The following is a 16,412-nucleotide window of genomic DNA, read 5'->3' as shown; positions in this document are numbered from 1 at the left end:
GCTTTTTTTTCTAATTGGGGGAACGTATCCCTGCTAAACGTATCTGTGGTAAATTTTAGCCAAAAGTGGAGCTATTTCTCACGCATATTCTACAAACACACATCAAAAAAAGCTTTGCATCACCCCGGTACCCAGAACCCCTGAAGATGGATGTTGACTGTGGATATTGTATCACAGATACAGTCCCTTTGACTGTTCAGAGATATCACTAAACCCGCCCAAAGATGTAGCGCCTATTAGACGGAGGAGTCCGACAGCCAATATCTTCCAGTCATTCCACCAGGAAGGAGGTACACGGCTCGTGTTGTCTGTATTCAGCCAATGCCTAGACAGTCAACACTGCGGTTAGATCGCGTCTGCATTGTTACTTTGTGCTCTCAACAAGGTAAGTGTTCAGGCATCTCGGAGTGAACCAAAGCGATGTTGTTAGGACATGGAGGAGATACGGAGAGACAGGAACTATCGATAACATGCGCCACTCAGACCGCCCAAGAGCTACTACTGCAGTGGATGACCTCAGTAGTCGAACAAAGTTCGTTTCAGTCCATTTTTGTTAGTGCCGGTTGCCTACATCAGGGGCAGGTATGCACTCAAGGGCAAACCTATTGTACTCCTTTGATTGACAGGTACTTAGCCTATCGTTCTGCTAAAAGGATCCTTCCTTTTAATTGACAGGCACTTAACCTATTGTTCCCCCACCCTCTACCACCCCCTCCCCCTCAGGAAACCTCCAACCCACCACCTCCCCCTCGCTGCCACAGGTGCACTTTCAGGTCTGAGCTATTGGAATAGCCCCTCTCACTCTTATCTGTATTGGAACCACTGTTTAAGATAGGAAATAGATTTGGTGCAATATTTCTGAGTGCACAAGTTACAGCCATACACAGGCCTGTTGACAGTAACTACCAGCGGTAGAATGGAGGCCACAGAGCCGTAGAACCACTGAAAAGAGTAAACGCAGCGGTTTGCAAGGCGCAAGTTACAGGCAGAAGGGGACACTTGACCCAACCTAGGTGTTATGAGTACATGACTGGGAGTGGCACGTTAGCAAAACAGAGGCGCACAGCTGGTCCTGTACCGCCCTGCCCAGAACTACCTCGTGTCCTCTGCGGAAACTGTGCTCTCCTCCCACTTCCATCCAGTCTCCCCATTCATGAGTGCTATGATTGGCTAGAGTGCTCCCGCCATATCTTCAAGCAAACGCACATTCACAAACGTAATGAAGCACATTCGAAGTACTGGATTTACATTTAAATAACTTGAAATTATATAAATATTCCTACAGCTTTACCATAAACACGCTCTCATACACATTATTAAATACATAAAGAAATTAAATAAACATACATCAAAGGAATAGCAAGAAAAGGAAGGCCAGTAGCCTAATGTCTCTGTGCTTTCTAAACACGGTAAATACTTAACAAATTTCTTCATGAATAGTATATGTCGTATATAAACAAAGACATAGATGAATAAATATTTTTATAAGCATGCTGCTACCGTTTTTTCGTGTAACTGTGGAGTACTTATGGCCTGACGCGATCGATAGTAATCGGTCACTTTGACCTCCAATAATTCATGTACTATTCAAGTTGCATGCCTGTAATTCAACCCAATTTAGTTTTACACTAATAGCTTTCTAAAGACACGTCGATCGACGAACACGGATGAAGCGTTTAAATTTTGGAAATTCGTTGCTGGGTGTTACTTGTATAATTTACTGTCAGAGACTAAGCTTTAATCTAATAAAGATATTGAAAATCTGATTACACCATCGTAATCGGCGTGCGAATGATAGTAATGTACATGTTTCTTTTGAGGTATCACGATTCATCTGGCTACTGTTAATTTTATACGAACTGTGAAATGTCTGCCATTAAGGTTTCACAAAGTCCGTGATCTTTGGCGCATAGCGTCACCGAGGAATTCCCAGCCACGCGCTCGATGGACCGGCATCACGCGGTTGCTAAGCTAACGTTCAGCCCCACGTGGAGAGGCCCCAGCTCGGCCACGCCAACTCAGAATATTTTCAGGGCCCCACAACTTGCCCGTTACCTCACAACTGCTTCAGCAATACTGCAGCAGGTACGCAAAGGCGACTCTATAGTCCCATCTCATCCAAAATCCTGCGCGGGAGAACTACCCTTACTTTTTACTTTCCAGGAAGATGACTGTACTGCAGGTGGAGAAACATACACTACTGTTAGTGTTTTTGAATGACAGCAGTTTCTGTGCATAGATCAATACAATTAGGGGATCCGTCAAAATATCCTTAAGCGTCATGGAGAGAATGTTATCTCTTGGACACGTTCGATTCCAACTGCTATTACTACAGGAAGAGGAACAAGGCCGTCCCATCAAAAATTGCATGACTGATAAAAAGAGTACCACTGAGGTTCTGTACCGGTATACATTTTGAAACCAGTTACTACTGAGCAACATTGCAACAACATTATTTGTTGGAATATCTGGCACGTCGAACACCTGGCAAGGCAGACGCTGGTCAGCCACAACTGGAGGTAGGAAACGCTTTTGTAGCACCCCGAAGTGCTGTTTCAAACCGTAGATTCGCTTTCGAGCAAGGAAGTTATATGTAAGTCAAGTCATGTTCGTCCACGAATATAAAAAAAAAAACATATATAAGATCGAATTTGTGGGTTCACCTTCATGCAAAACTCTTGCTTATTGTACCTATGCCACAGCTTATGTAAATTTACACTGTGACAGTTACTGAACTACTCGAAATAAAATGTCATAACTTCCGAACGGTTTGCGTTAGGACATTCAAACTACAAGGCTGGTTTATTTTAGCGATGAAGTCCACTTACATTTGGAGGGGTTCATCAGCAAGCAAAATTGGGGCATTTGGGGGACTGAGAATCCACATTTTGCGATTGAGAAGTCATCAACGGATGACTGTTGGTGTGCAATGTCCATCCACGGAATAATCGCTGCGGTATTTCTTGATGGCACCGTGCCTACCGAACAGTACGTGAAGGTTTTGGAAGATGGTTTCGTTCGCATCATCCAAAATGACCCTGATTTCGACAATATGTGATTCATGCAAGACGGAGCTTGACCCCATCGAAAACAGCCACTCAGGAGGTCATCGACTGCATCGATGTTCCGACGCTTCAGCGGGTCACACGGAATTTCGCAATTCGTCTACGCCACATCGTCACCAATGATGGCAAGGCATGTCCAAGATGTCAGAGCCTAAATACTAATACCTGTAGTGACGTTTACATGTTAAATATAGTGTGTGCACGGCGTAGTTTGTACCTAATTTACGTTTTTTTCATATAGTTCAATAATTGTTATCCTGTACAATAACAATGGACCGTGCAGCTGCATTGTTTGTGTAATATGAAGCATCACACTAGCAACCAAATAAATCGAGACCAGTCAAGTGGCATACTGAATGGGGAAACACTTCTCGCAAAAATTTAGTGAAATGTGAGGAATAGAAAGTGGAAACATTTATGCTGGCGGAATTGCGCTGCAGTTAAGTTTAGATGTAAAAAAACAAAGTGTTTTCCATCATAGCGGATCCACAAACACAATACTGTTTCCTGCGGACATGGACCAGGCAAGAGGTGTACACTGATTGTTGTGAGGCAGCGTCAAATAGTAAGACCGACACAAATGGAAACAGCGTGAGAATTAAAGTTTAAGAATCTTTTGTAAAAGTGTATGTTACATTTGTTCTTTGATAGACGAGTTTGGTCCTATGTCTGTGTTGTTCCGCGTCAATGTCGGCAGGCAAATTTCATTGCACAAATTACAGTTGACATCTCCGGCCAGGACAAAGCCGTCGTGTACTGTTTTTCTCGCGATTGTGCATCGTTTGCAGCCATTGGTTGGGACGCCCTGGCTGTTGGTCAGGATTTGTATCTGTTGCTTCTTCAATGTCAGCAGGGTCCATCAAGTGATTTTCATCTTGAACTCCTTCCTGTGTAATGTTCTCGCCGAAAGGTATGGAGTGACACGTCTTGCAATAACGTTAAATGGGTCGCCCTATTTTCGACATTATTCACAACTTGCCTCACTCGGGCATTAAAGCTAGCGCTAAGTTAGTGGCTAATACGGTCGTTTGGACCGGGCTGCTAAGGGATTGTCGGCAGTGGGCGAAGTATTGCCGCAGATGTCAATCTTCAAAAATGTTCTCGCCGTGGTTCTGTTCCTATCTCTCCTTTCACCCCCCCCCCCTTCAGGGAGATTTTCACACATACCTGGATACTGCGGGCTCCCCCCCCCCTCCCCCCCCCCTCCCCCCCCCCCCCCGCCCTCTCGTAGTTTCCGCTACCTAGTGACAATAATAAATAGAGTCACAAGGCACAAGGTAGCCTGAGGCTGTTCCGGTCGCAGATATATCTGCTCCCATCGTCGTCCAGGCTTTATTTTCACGATTTGGAATCCCTCAGATTATTACTGCTGACAGAGGTAGGCAATTTGAGTGCCTTTTGTTTGACTAGATGATGCGTCTGTGCTGATGTAGTCACTTTCGTATCCCACCAGTCGGGATGGCAAGGCGCCTACACTGTACTTTAAAGGCGGCCCTGAAGCGCTATTCCGTTTCTTGGTCTGACGTCACCTAGCCCTTCGCACAGCTGTAAAAGAGGATATCGAGTGCTCTACGGCCCAGCTTGTATACGGAAAGATGCAGATGGTCCCACGTGAATTTCTTTTCCCCTGTCCCTCTTCCTGACCTTCATATCGGAGACTGAACTCTTCTTAAATGAGCTGCAATGGCATATGCAGTGTCCTTCGTCTCAGAACTCTGTGCGTCATGGCACAAAAACTATTTTGCTGTCACAAAGATTTACGTACCTACACTTTTGTCTGGCTGAGGGACAGGCTGTGAAGCCTCGGCTCTTCCCGTTATATAGGGGCCCTTTTAAGGTCTTACTCCGATCGGACAAGACCTTCGTCCTAAATGTAAACGGACACTGAGATACTGAAGCGATCCCGAGGGTGCCCCAAGTGCCTCGGTCAGTCTCAGCCCCTCCTCCTTCCCCTCTTGCAAACCCACCCGTCATTTTTTCGCGGGCTGGTAGGCACATATCTCGACGCTCTCCGCGCGCTCAGGGGCTCCTGGTTTTCCTCACAGACCTCATCCACGTAATGCGAAGTGCCTCGATTCAAATCGAAGAACATTTGTTTTTCCAAGCTTTGTACCTCAGAACATAAAATAAGGGGATTTGAGCATTAAAATTTAAGGTGCTTTTCTAAAGGTGCATGTTATCTTTGTTTTTGTTAGTCAAGATTGGTTCTATGTTTGCGTTGTGCTGTTGAGTTTATACAAGTGTTCAGTTTATGCCCATTAATTGTAAAAATAAAGTTTAAAGTGCATTCACATCCAGCGTATATCCTTTTGACGAAGATGAAATCATAAATTTCCCACATTCGTGTAACACACGCGGGACATCACAGAGGACTCCAGCATACATCTCAGCTAAAGAGAGCGTTGCAAACAGAAATGGGACACAGATTAACTTCACAGTTTCCTCAGTCGTCTTCGTGACTAATTTATTCCCTTGTATGAAGCACGCCACCGTAGTTTCCGAAGGAAATGGGCTGCAAATCATCATGCACGTAGGTATACTGAATTTCCTTGTTTTGTTCTCTGACGAATCACGATTTAGTGCCCCACATAACAACCAAATCCCTTACCTCTGAAGAGAGCAAGCATCAACGCATATGTGCGCGAATCATCCCACTATCGCGATATCAGAATGGGATATGGATAGAAACAGCCTCGATAGAAGTACACAAACCACAGGAAACATAAATCATGAATGATGATATGGACTTCACTCCTCCCAAGCAGGAGTTCAATGTCTTTAACATTTGGAGCTCCGTAAAAATATCTTCATTAAGAAAGAAAACACCATGCTTTACAGCTCTATGACGATCAACATTGTATGTATGGTTCAATTGTCTTTTTATTGTGCTTTATATTTCAGGATAATCTCGCCATCTGAAGCAGTGCACTATCAACTGCTTATCTGTGCAATATAACAGAAGCCATTGTTATGATATAAAAAGAAGTTCATATAGCGAAACGAATATGTCGTAAGATTTGTCCTCCTGTTCCGCTTACATCCTTATTTCCGTGTCATTTTGAAGCACGCCTTATAATTTTGAGTTTGAGAATTTTCTCACTAAACTAATGCATCAAATGAAGATCTGCTGCTTTCACTCTCTCAACTTTTTTTTACACATTTTAAGTCAAATTTAAAGCCTTTCTGTTGGTTAGTCGGTTAACTATTCGTATAGGACAGCAACATTCGTTCTGAATGAATTTCGACAGAAGTTGAATGTTGCTGTCCTATAGTGGTGTATTGTAAAGCGCCCTGTGTGACCTCACTTAATGCATGCATGCAATGTGTTGCAGGTGGGCGCCGGACTCGTGGCCAACTTCGCTTGCCTGGCGCCAGCCATGAGTCTCGGATTCTCAGCAGTTGCACTGCCCGTCATGAAGCAAGGGATCGGAAACCCTCTCATAACTGAGGAACAGGAATCATGGATAGGTAACACGCTACCTGCTTCTTCCTGCTTCCGTCTAGTTTTATTCTACTTGAGGGCATTGCTTATGTCTGGGACCCTTCGATTTTCTACTACACTGAAGACGTAATGCATCGTTCACAAATGCACCAATGTAGGACGCAGGATAGAATACAAGCCAAAGAAAACGGTACAATGAAGCAAAAGTTTGTTTATTTGACTTCACAGAGCTATTCCTTGCACAATAACGATACAAACATGTTTGCAACAAACTTTCACTGTCTACATTTTTCTTTTTTTTTTTTTTACTGAAAATGGATGTCAAATAATGACAATCTGGCAACACAACACTCACAGACAAGAATCTGTAGTAAACACTCTATAAGAGCATTCCCAGCAACGTTTATGAACAGTTCTGTACACCCTCCATCGTAATAGGCTCCTACATAAATCAGCGGACAGTATACATTTCGGCTCTGGCCATTTTTTGTGTTGTCAAGTGTGCACAAGGAAGGGTGCCGTTAATAGGTTAGGTCGACTTTGAATTCCTCCTCGTTCCTGTGTCTTGCTATGGAGCCATTTAACATATCGTCCTCATCGATCGATATGTAGCGTATCACATCGCCAGCTCATTTCATTCCAGCAGCAAGTATTTCAGTTCATATGACAGGTAGCATCATCGATCTCTAAGATTAAAAAACCTGCAGAAAATGTTACTATCATTTACGTAAAGGCTGTTCTTCTGGTCTGACACTGGAGGACGAATTGAGATTTGAGATTTCTAATTTACATCACGCTTGTGAACAGTCATTTAACACTGCAGATAAAAAATTACACAATCAAAGCCACCTAAGTGGTAAATTTCGTGATGCTTCACGCACAGATCACAATCCAACTTATAATTTCCCGTAATATGTATCAGCATTTCTCTACAATGTTAATAAATGCAACGGCCGCTTCATAACTCAGTGCATGAAGAACTGTAGACAAACTAAACACAACAATTAGTGTCCTGTCTATAAGCACTGAGAGATACATTTCGTTTTCAAGTCCTGACACAACCGTTACACTGCAGTTCCAAAGTTATTATAAATTTGTATAAACGTCGCTTCAAAAATTGACTTTGACTTTATGTCAACAAAACATGCATTTCTCTCGGGCTTCATTTCTCAAAAATGGTTCAAATGGCTCTGAACACTATGGGACAAAACATCTGAGGTCATCAGTCCCCTAGAACTTAGAACTACTTGAACCTAACTAACCCAAGGACATCACACACATCCATGCCCGAGGCAGGATTCGAATCTGCGATCGTAGCAGTCGAGCGGTTCCGGACTGAAGTGCCTAGAACCGCTAGGCCACCGCGGCCGGCTTTCATTTCTCAGTTAAGCAAGATCCAACTAGTTTCACGTGAAGGTGCTCCCCCATTTTAATATCTGCATTTGTGAGAGAAATTCTATGAAACCATATTGCCCGATATCTCTTTACTTTCCAGTAAACTTGCGGGCGATTACATAAAATACGTGAAATATAAACATCGCAATAAGTGTGGCGGGAATCTAACATCTCATATTTAGGTACATCTATAAGACTATCCACGGACACAAATGTCCGCTTACCTGCAGATATATGAAACAATTCCGGAATGTTTGCGTGCCAACGTACAACCTGGAACCTGGCCACTATTTCATAGCGTCTGTGTTGGCGTGGGATGCATTGTATAGATGAAACTGATGCTGACATACTGTTATTCTTTGTGTGAGAAATTCGAGGTACCACCAATGCACCCACAGACACGTCAAGTACAATTACCGACTGATGATGGGATCGCATAAACCAATCACCAAAGATAGTTACTTCCCCTAATCTCAGGTTAATAACTTACATGAGTTTGCTAGGTGACAGTCTCTACCTATTTTGGAGACATAATGACTAACTCATTAAGAAATCAATGGCACAAATGTAGCGAGCGTTCCTCATAACTCGGAAATAGTAAACTTTTTGTGGATAGACTGGGCACAATCCAATTGGCTGCATGAAAACCACACGCTTTATCGTTATTTTCAGAGCATCACTGTTTGAGAAACAGTTCTCCTCCCAAATTTTTGACGTTAGATGCAAGAAGAAAAGGAGTCCAAAGTCTCCAACACTGTTTAGATTTAAGAATTGAACAGTTTAGAATTTACCACAGAGTTATGTTAGTCTAAGAATCGGGAGAAGACTCTACACGACGTGGAATTTTGAAAAATTAGTTTGAAAGACAATGAAAAAAGCTACTTTTCGAAAACCTATAGAGAATATTAAATTGGCCAGTATGGGGAGAAGCCTTGGAGGACACTAACATTGATTGCTAAGTTTAACTTTAAATGAGTTACTATTTGTCATGCTGAATTTATAGCTCTGGAGAAGTCAAGGATTCAGCCACAATACAAGAACATCATTTATACTGGCTTTGCATAATATCTTTCTCCAAAATCTATACATACCCGCCGCGCGGAGTAACCGAGTGGTCTCAGGCACCTTGTCACGGTTCGCGCAGCACCCCCCCGTCGAAGGTTCGAGTCCCCCCTCGGGCATGGGTGTGTGTGTGTTGTCCTTAGCGTAAGTTAGATTAAGTAGTACGTAAGCTTATGGACTGATGACCTCAGCAGTCTGGTCCCATATGACCTTACCGCAAATTACCAATTTATACATACCCATTTCACAATACGTTTCTATAGATTTGTTTTGAATAATCAAAGTTACTTTAAATATATTATCTAATCAACAGTATTTGTAAATTATTAGTGCACAGCAATATGGTGTATGTCCTTCGGTCGCCTTCATGATGGCTTAACGCTGCTGGGTACACTATCAATGAGGTTTCCAGATATCTGTGGTCGACTGGTAGCCCATTCGTTCTCAAACACTGAAATCAAAGAAGGTAGTAATGAATAACATGTTTTCGGTTTTTCCAGCCATGTCGATTCGAATAAAATCTTCGAGCTTTCGGCGGCCATCTCCGCCATCGTCGTGAGGAGTTCACTGACTGCCGGTGCTGCTTTTTTTTTCTTTATTGTGATTTCATATGGGGCAGGGGAGGGCTGTTAGCAGCACAATCCGCAGCTCTTCAGCCGAGTGACACTACAACTAAAACAAGAATAAAATGATACATACATAAGGAGATATAAAAGGGGAACATAAAACAGAGTAAGGGGAGAAAATGGAGGTAAAATATACACTGACATGGAGACGATCATGGGGGACAGTTAAAAAAAGTCACCAGAAAGTTAAAAAACACAGTTTGCAATTCTTAAAACACAGAGAAGACACTGACTGCGCAGGCACAGGTTAAAAGTCGGCCACAGTAGTAAAAACGCTCCGGAACAACACACTTTAAACCCACTTGGAGCACACATGACGAAGAATAAAACTGCCAGGTGGGACCTGCCGAGGGAAAAGGTCAGAGAGTATGGAAAAGGAGGGGAAAGCATGGGGCAGCTGGGGAAGCGGCGGGATGAAGAGAGGAGAGGCATCAGTGGGTTCACGAAGAGGCAGGAGACACGTGGGGCGGGAGAGGAAGAGGGAAGGCAGGGCAGGAGGGAGCGCAGAGACACTGGAAGGAGGCACAAGAGATGGAGGGGGAGTAGGAGGGGGAAGCCGCTCAGGACGAGGGAGGGGGAGGAAAGGGAGCCCTGAGGAGGAGGGGGTTAGAGTTGGTAGGAAGGGTAGATGTCAGGGCGAAGCTCATCATCTGGGAGGGGTAGATGGTGGAAGTTGTGTTGGCAAAGGAGATGGGGGGTGTGGAGATGGAGAGAGGGTGGGACACAACGGTAAAGGCGCGGCAACTGGTTGGGGGTGGAGAGGATGAGAGAAACCAGGGGCAGCTGGTAGCACTCTGAAACTCACGAGTCATTCCTTCCGCTGGTTTAGTGCGATTTTTACAACCACCCGCTACAATGCACGACAGTTTCCGTACATCAGTACATTACGTCTACTTGGACTCGATTTAGGAGTGTCCAGATACTTTTGATCAGATAGTGTAGATACAAACTGCTTCGTCTACTGGATGAGTAAAATTATACTCCATAAGAACTTGAAGTGCCACCCCGATCCATCTGAGACGTCTGGATGTGCGCCTGATCACGTGTATTACATGGTACCTGGAAACACAAAACTTGAAGTCATTGTCCAATGGATTCCAGATTGTAGAATTTGTAGGCCTGAGGTCTAAAATGCTCGCGTACTTCATGAAGTTGAGATGGACTTAAGACCTGCAACATGTTGCCACAAGATCTATTACGTTTGGAGGTCACATCGAGTGCTTGCGTGGTGGAGGAGGCAAAATTGAAAATTTGTGGTAAGGTCTTATGGGACCAAACTGCTAGGTCATCGGTCCCTAAGCCTACACACTTCTTAAACTAACTTTAACTTACACTATGGACAACACACACACCCATGCCCGAGGGAGAACTAGAACTTCCGACGGGGGGAGCCATACGGATGGTGACAAGGCACTTTACCTAGTCTAAGGCGCATGTGGTGTTTACCGTAATACCGTCCAAAATAGGACTTTCTCCTGATGATAAACAATAGCTGCTTAGTCACACTATTCGCTTCATTCTTACTAAGTAGTCGAGCATATCCTTCTATGTGTGTGCTTATATTATGTGTGTGCGTGTGTATAAGTGTGTGTGAGTAGGAACGAAAGTTCGTGCGCACGTGTGTGTGTGTGTGTGTGTGTGTGTGTGTGTGTGTGTGTGTGTGTGTGTGAGAGAGAGAGAGAGAGAGAGAGAGAGAAAGAGAGAGAGAGGGGGGGGGGGAGAGAGATAGAGAGAAATATATGATTTTTTTGTTATGGTTTTGTAAAGCTCTATCAGCTAATAATTCTTGTGTAAGTGTTGATATGATTTATGAAGTTTTTTTGAGAGAGCCCATCCCAGGTTGTACAACAGGATTTGTATAAAAATTAATGCAGATTTTCAGTGAATGACATTATATCTATGAGACATTTCTACAGTGTTAATTCTAGTGTCGAGATTTTATATTACTGTATATAAAAAAGTTAACACAGACTAATAATGAATGAAACTCTTTATAATTTCTGAAGCACTAAAATATGTGCACTCAATTTCTCTGATGATATTAGGAAGTGTCCCCTAATTCCTTGAGGCATCTAGTGTGCTTCACACATATTACCATGTTTCAGTTCCTGGCCATTCAGTACATAGATAATTAGCAGAAAATTAAACTATGGTCCCAGAGTTGATAACTTGACAAACTGCTACTCGTGTGTACATGAGAAAATGGTGTCGATAGTCAAACTGTGGTGAAAGGTCAGCAGTGCTTGAATAATGATGGAATCACCATTATGAGGACACCAAATGAAGGAGAGGAAGCAACGAGACATGCTTAGAAAGTACAAAAAGCGACAGAACACTAAAATAGCAGAAAATGAAAATTCAACCGTTTTTGGAGTCCAGTCCTTAATAGACAAGCTATGAAACGTTAATGTAATACTTAGAAAATGTTAAAACATGTAAGAAATTGGAAAAATAGCCAAAACTGGTAAAGTAAGTTAAGTATCAAAAATTCTAGGAAGTGTAACGATCAGGAGTCAAATGTGAGTAGAAACCTCTTGACACTCGCAGAATACTTATTAAGTGCGAAACTAGTGCAAAATATGAGGAAGTTGCGAGAAAACGGCATTATAAGAGAATTCTAAGGATAGCTTCGTGCAATATTCGGACGTATGGTATGGACGTAGAAAACGTTTCGGGTGCTGAATTTACAGTGGGAGTAGTATAATCGAAAGTGTTTTGTTAACTGGATGGAAGAAGCGATTTTGTTAAGTTAATAGGACATGTATGCTGAGAGAGACAAGTAGATGCATAAATCATAATGAAAACATGATATTCTAGGGTACAAAGAGATTATAAAGTTCAGGGAGGTGCTTAAACACTGGTGGCATTGCAGAAATTAGTACGGATGAGATCAGATTTTTACAGAATTTCTCGGTGAAAAAAGCTAGTTTGTAATTTCAGCCTCACTTGGATTTCTGCTGGACACTCCATTAGTTTAGGCTCACGGGTTATTCGTAGATATTTTGGTAATAATGATTACAAATGGTAAGATAAATGTCATTGACGAAAATGCAGACTGAGCTACTTTTCAGTAGGAACTGGGAAAATATTGAGGAAGTGAGATATTAGCGGAGACGTGGAGATTTAAAGCAACACAGAACGACTGACGAGAGTAGACCCTGGCCGAGGTTTTGTGGTTTTGAAGGGTTTCCAATCTCCAATGACTTCGTATTTGAGTGGCTATTGGAGCTCGTGTTGGATCGTGTGGTTTAAGAACAATGTCATTGTATTACCGCCCTAACGTATTCCTTCTGAAGCCGCAGTTTTAGTGGCACTGGAGTAGCTATCCAGCACGTTTGTGTCGGCAGCCAGCCTGGCGGCGATCGCGACCCCGTTTGGCTGCCTGGCGTCGGGCCCGCTGCTGGACAGGTTCGGGCGCAAGGTGACGCTGCTGCTGATCAACGTGCCGGGGCTGCTGGGCTGGCTGCTCGTCGCCACGGCGCCCGACGGGCCCTCCTTCCTCGCGCAGCTCTACGCCGGCCGCATCTTCACCGGCATCTCTTCCGGCATGGCCAGCATCCCGGCCACCGTCTACGCCGCCGAAATAGGCGACAGCTCTCTGCGCGGCATGCTCGTCACGTGGACGTCCGTAAGTAACCGACCCTTTTCTGCAGTCCAGAGTAGATGGTTCAAATGGCTCTGAGCACTATGGGACTCAACTGCTGTGGTCATTAGTCCCCTAGAACTTAGAACTACTTAAACCTAACTAACCTAAGGACATCACACACATCCATGCCCGAGGCAGGATTCGAACCTGCGACCGTAGCAGTCGCACGGTTCCGGACTGCGCGCCTAGAACCGCGAGACCACCGCGGCCGGCTCCAGAGTAGAAGTTGTTGTTGTTGTTGTTGTCTTCAGTCCTGAGACTGGTTTGATGCAGCTCTCCATGCTACTCTATCACGTGCAAGCTTCTTTATCTCCCAGTACCTACTGCAGCCTACATCTGCTTAGTGTATTCGTCTCTTGGTCTCCCTCTACGATTTTTACCCTCCACGCTGCCCTGAATTGGTGATCCCTTGATGCCTCAGAACATGTCCTACCAACCGATCCCTTCTTCTAGTCAAGTTGTGCCACAAACTCCTCTTCTCCCCAATTCTATTCAATACCTCCTCATTAGTTATATGATCTACCCATCTAATCTTCAGCATTCGTCTGTAGCACCACATTTCGAAAGCTTCTATTCTCTTCTTGTCTAAACTATTCATCGTCCATCTTTCACTTCCATACATGGCTACACTCCATACTAATACTTTCAGAAACGACTTCCTGACATTTAAATCAATACTCGATGTTAACAATTTTCTCTTCTTCAGAGACACTTTCCTTGCCATTCCCAGTCTCCATTTTATATTCTCTCTACTTCGACCATCATCACTTATTTTGCTCCCCAAATAGCAAAACTCCTTTACTACTTTAAGTGTCTCATTTCCTAATATAATTCCCTCAGCATCACCGGACTTAATTCGACTCTTATAATTGCCATCTGGTTTCTGTACAAATTGTAAATAGCCTTTCGCTCCCTGTATTTTACCCCTGCCATCTTCAGAATTTGAAAGAGAGTATTCCAAACAAAATCGTCAAAAACTTTCTCTAAGTCTACAAATGCTAGAAACGTAGGTTTGCCTTTCCTTAATCTTTCTTCTAACATAAGTCGTAGGGTCAGTATTGCCTCACGTGTTCCAACATTTCTACGGAATCCAGACTGAACTTCCTCGAGGTCAGCTTCTACAAGTTTTTCCATTCGTCTGTAAAGAATTCGCGCTAGTATTTTTCAGCTGTGACTTATTAAACTGATAGTTCGCTAATTTTCACATCTGTCAAATGGTTCAAATGGCTCTGAGCACTATGAGACTTAATATCTACGGTCATCAGTCCCCTAGAACTTAGAACTACTTAAACCTAACTAACCTAAGGACAGCACACAACACCCAGTCATCACCGACAGAGAAAATCCCTGACCCCGCCGGGAATCGAACCCGGGAACCCGGGCGTGGGCAGTGAGTACGCTACCGCACGACTACGAGCTGCGAACTCACATCTGTCAACACCTGCTTTGCTTGGGATTGGAATTATTATATTCTTCTTGAAGTCTGAGGGTATTTCGCCTGTCTCATACATCTTGCTCACCAGATGGTAGAGTTTTGTCAGGACTGACTCTCCCAAGGCCGTCAGTAGTTCTAATGGAATGTTGTCTACTCCCGGGGCCTTGTTTCGACTCAGGTCTTTCAGTGCTCTGTCAAACTCTTCACGCTGTTTCATATCTCCCATTTCATCGTCATCTGCATCATCTTCCATTTCCATAATATTGTCCTCAAGAACATCGCCTCTGTATAGACCCTCTATATACTCCTTCCACCTTTCTGCTTTCCCTTCTTTGCTTACAACTGGGTGTCCGTCTGAGCTCTTGATATTCATGCAATTGGTTCTCTTTTCTCCACAGGCCTCTTTATTTTCCTGTACGCAGTATTTATCTTAACTCTCGTGAGATAAATCTCTACATCCTTACATTTGTCCTCTAGCCATCCCTTCTTAGCCGTTTTGCCCTTCCTGTCGATCTCTTTTTTGAGACGTTTGTGTTCCTTTTTGCCTGCATCACTTACTGCATTTTTGTATTTTCTCATTTCATCAATTAAATTCAGTATCTCTTCTGTTACCCAAGGATTACTACTAGCTCTCGTCTTTTTACCTACTTGATCCTCTGCTGCCTTCACTATTTCATTCCTCAAAGCTACCCATTCTTCTTCTACTGCATTTATTTTCCCCATTCCTGTCAACTGTTCCCTTATGCTCTCCCTGAAACTCTGTACAACCTCTGGTTCTTTCAGTTTATCCAGGTCCCATCTCCTTAAATTCCCACCTTTTTGCAGTTTCTTTAGTTTTAATCTACAGTTCATAACCAATAGATTTTGGTCAGAGTCCACATCTGCCCCTGAAAATGTCTTACAATTGAAAATCTGGTTCGTAAATCTCTGTCTTACCATTACATAATCTATCTGAAACCTGTCAGTATCTCCAGGCTCCTTCCATGTATACAACCTTCTTTTATGATTCTTGAACCAAGTGTTAGCTATGATTAAGTTGTGCTCTGTGCAAAATTCTACCAGGCGGCTTCCTCTTTCCTTTCTTAGCCCCAATCCATATTCACCTACTATGTTTCCTTCTCTCCCTTTTGCTACTGTCGAATTAAGTTACCCATGACTATTAAATTTTCGTCTCCCTTCACTACCTGAATAATTTCTTTTATCTCGTCATACATTTCATCAATTTCTTCATCATCTGCAGAGCTAGTTGGCATATAAACTTGTGCTACTGTAGTAGGCGTGGGCTTCGCGTCTATCTTGGCCACAATAATGCGTTCACTATGCTGTTTGTAGTAGCTTACCCGCACTCCTATTCTTTTATTCATTATTAAACCTACTCCTGCATTACCCCTATTTGATTTTGTACTTATAACCCTGTATTCACCTGATCAAAAGTGTTGTACCTCCTGCAACCGAACTTCGCTAATTCCCACTATATCTAACTTTAACCTATCCATTTCCCTTTTTAAATTTTCTAACCTACCTGCCCGATTAAGGGATCTGACATTCCACGCTCCGATACGTAGAACGCCAGTTTTCTTTCTTCTGATAACGACGTCCTCTTGAGTAGTTCCCGCCCGGAGATCCGAATGGGGGACTATCTTACTTCCGGAATATTTTACCCAAGAGGACGCCATACTCATTTAATCATACAGTAAAACTGCATGCCCTCGGGAAAAATTACAGCTGTAGTTTCCCCTTG

General features: G+C 43.3%; 1 protein-coding gene across 3 annotated transcripts in view; it reads left to right on the top strand.

Annotated features, from left to right (window-relative positions):
* The window catches only part of LOC126298025 (facilitated trehalose transporter Tret1-2 homolog), a 335,996-nt gene that overhangs the window by 252,584 nt on the left and 67,000 nt on the right, over window positions 1-16,412 (top strand). For all 3 annotated transcript variants that reach the window (XM_049989346.1, XM_049989348.1, XM_049989347.1), the window contains 2 exons: window positions 6,398-6,533; window positions 12,938-13,218. In XM_049989346.1, coding sequence (XP_049845303.1) covers window positions 6,398-6,533; window positions 12,938-13,218 — 417 coding nt within the window. The remainder of the gene's footprint in view (window positions 1-6,397; window positions 6,534-12,937; window positions 13,219-16,412) is intronic.

This window comes from Schistocerca gregaria, chromosome X (assembly GCF_023897955.1).
Source record: "Schistocerca gregaria isolate iqSchGreg1 chromosome X, iqSchGreg1.2, whole genome shotgun sequence".
NCBI classification, from domain to species: Eukaryota; Metazoa; Arthropoda; class Insecta; order Orthoptera; family Acrididae; genus Schistocerca; species Schistocerca gregaria.
This window is presented reverse-complemented; position numbering and strand designations above follow the sequence as displayed.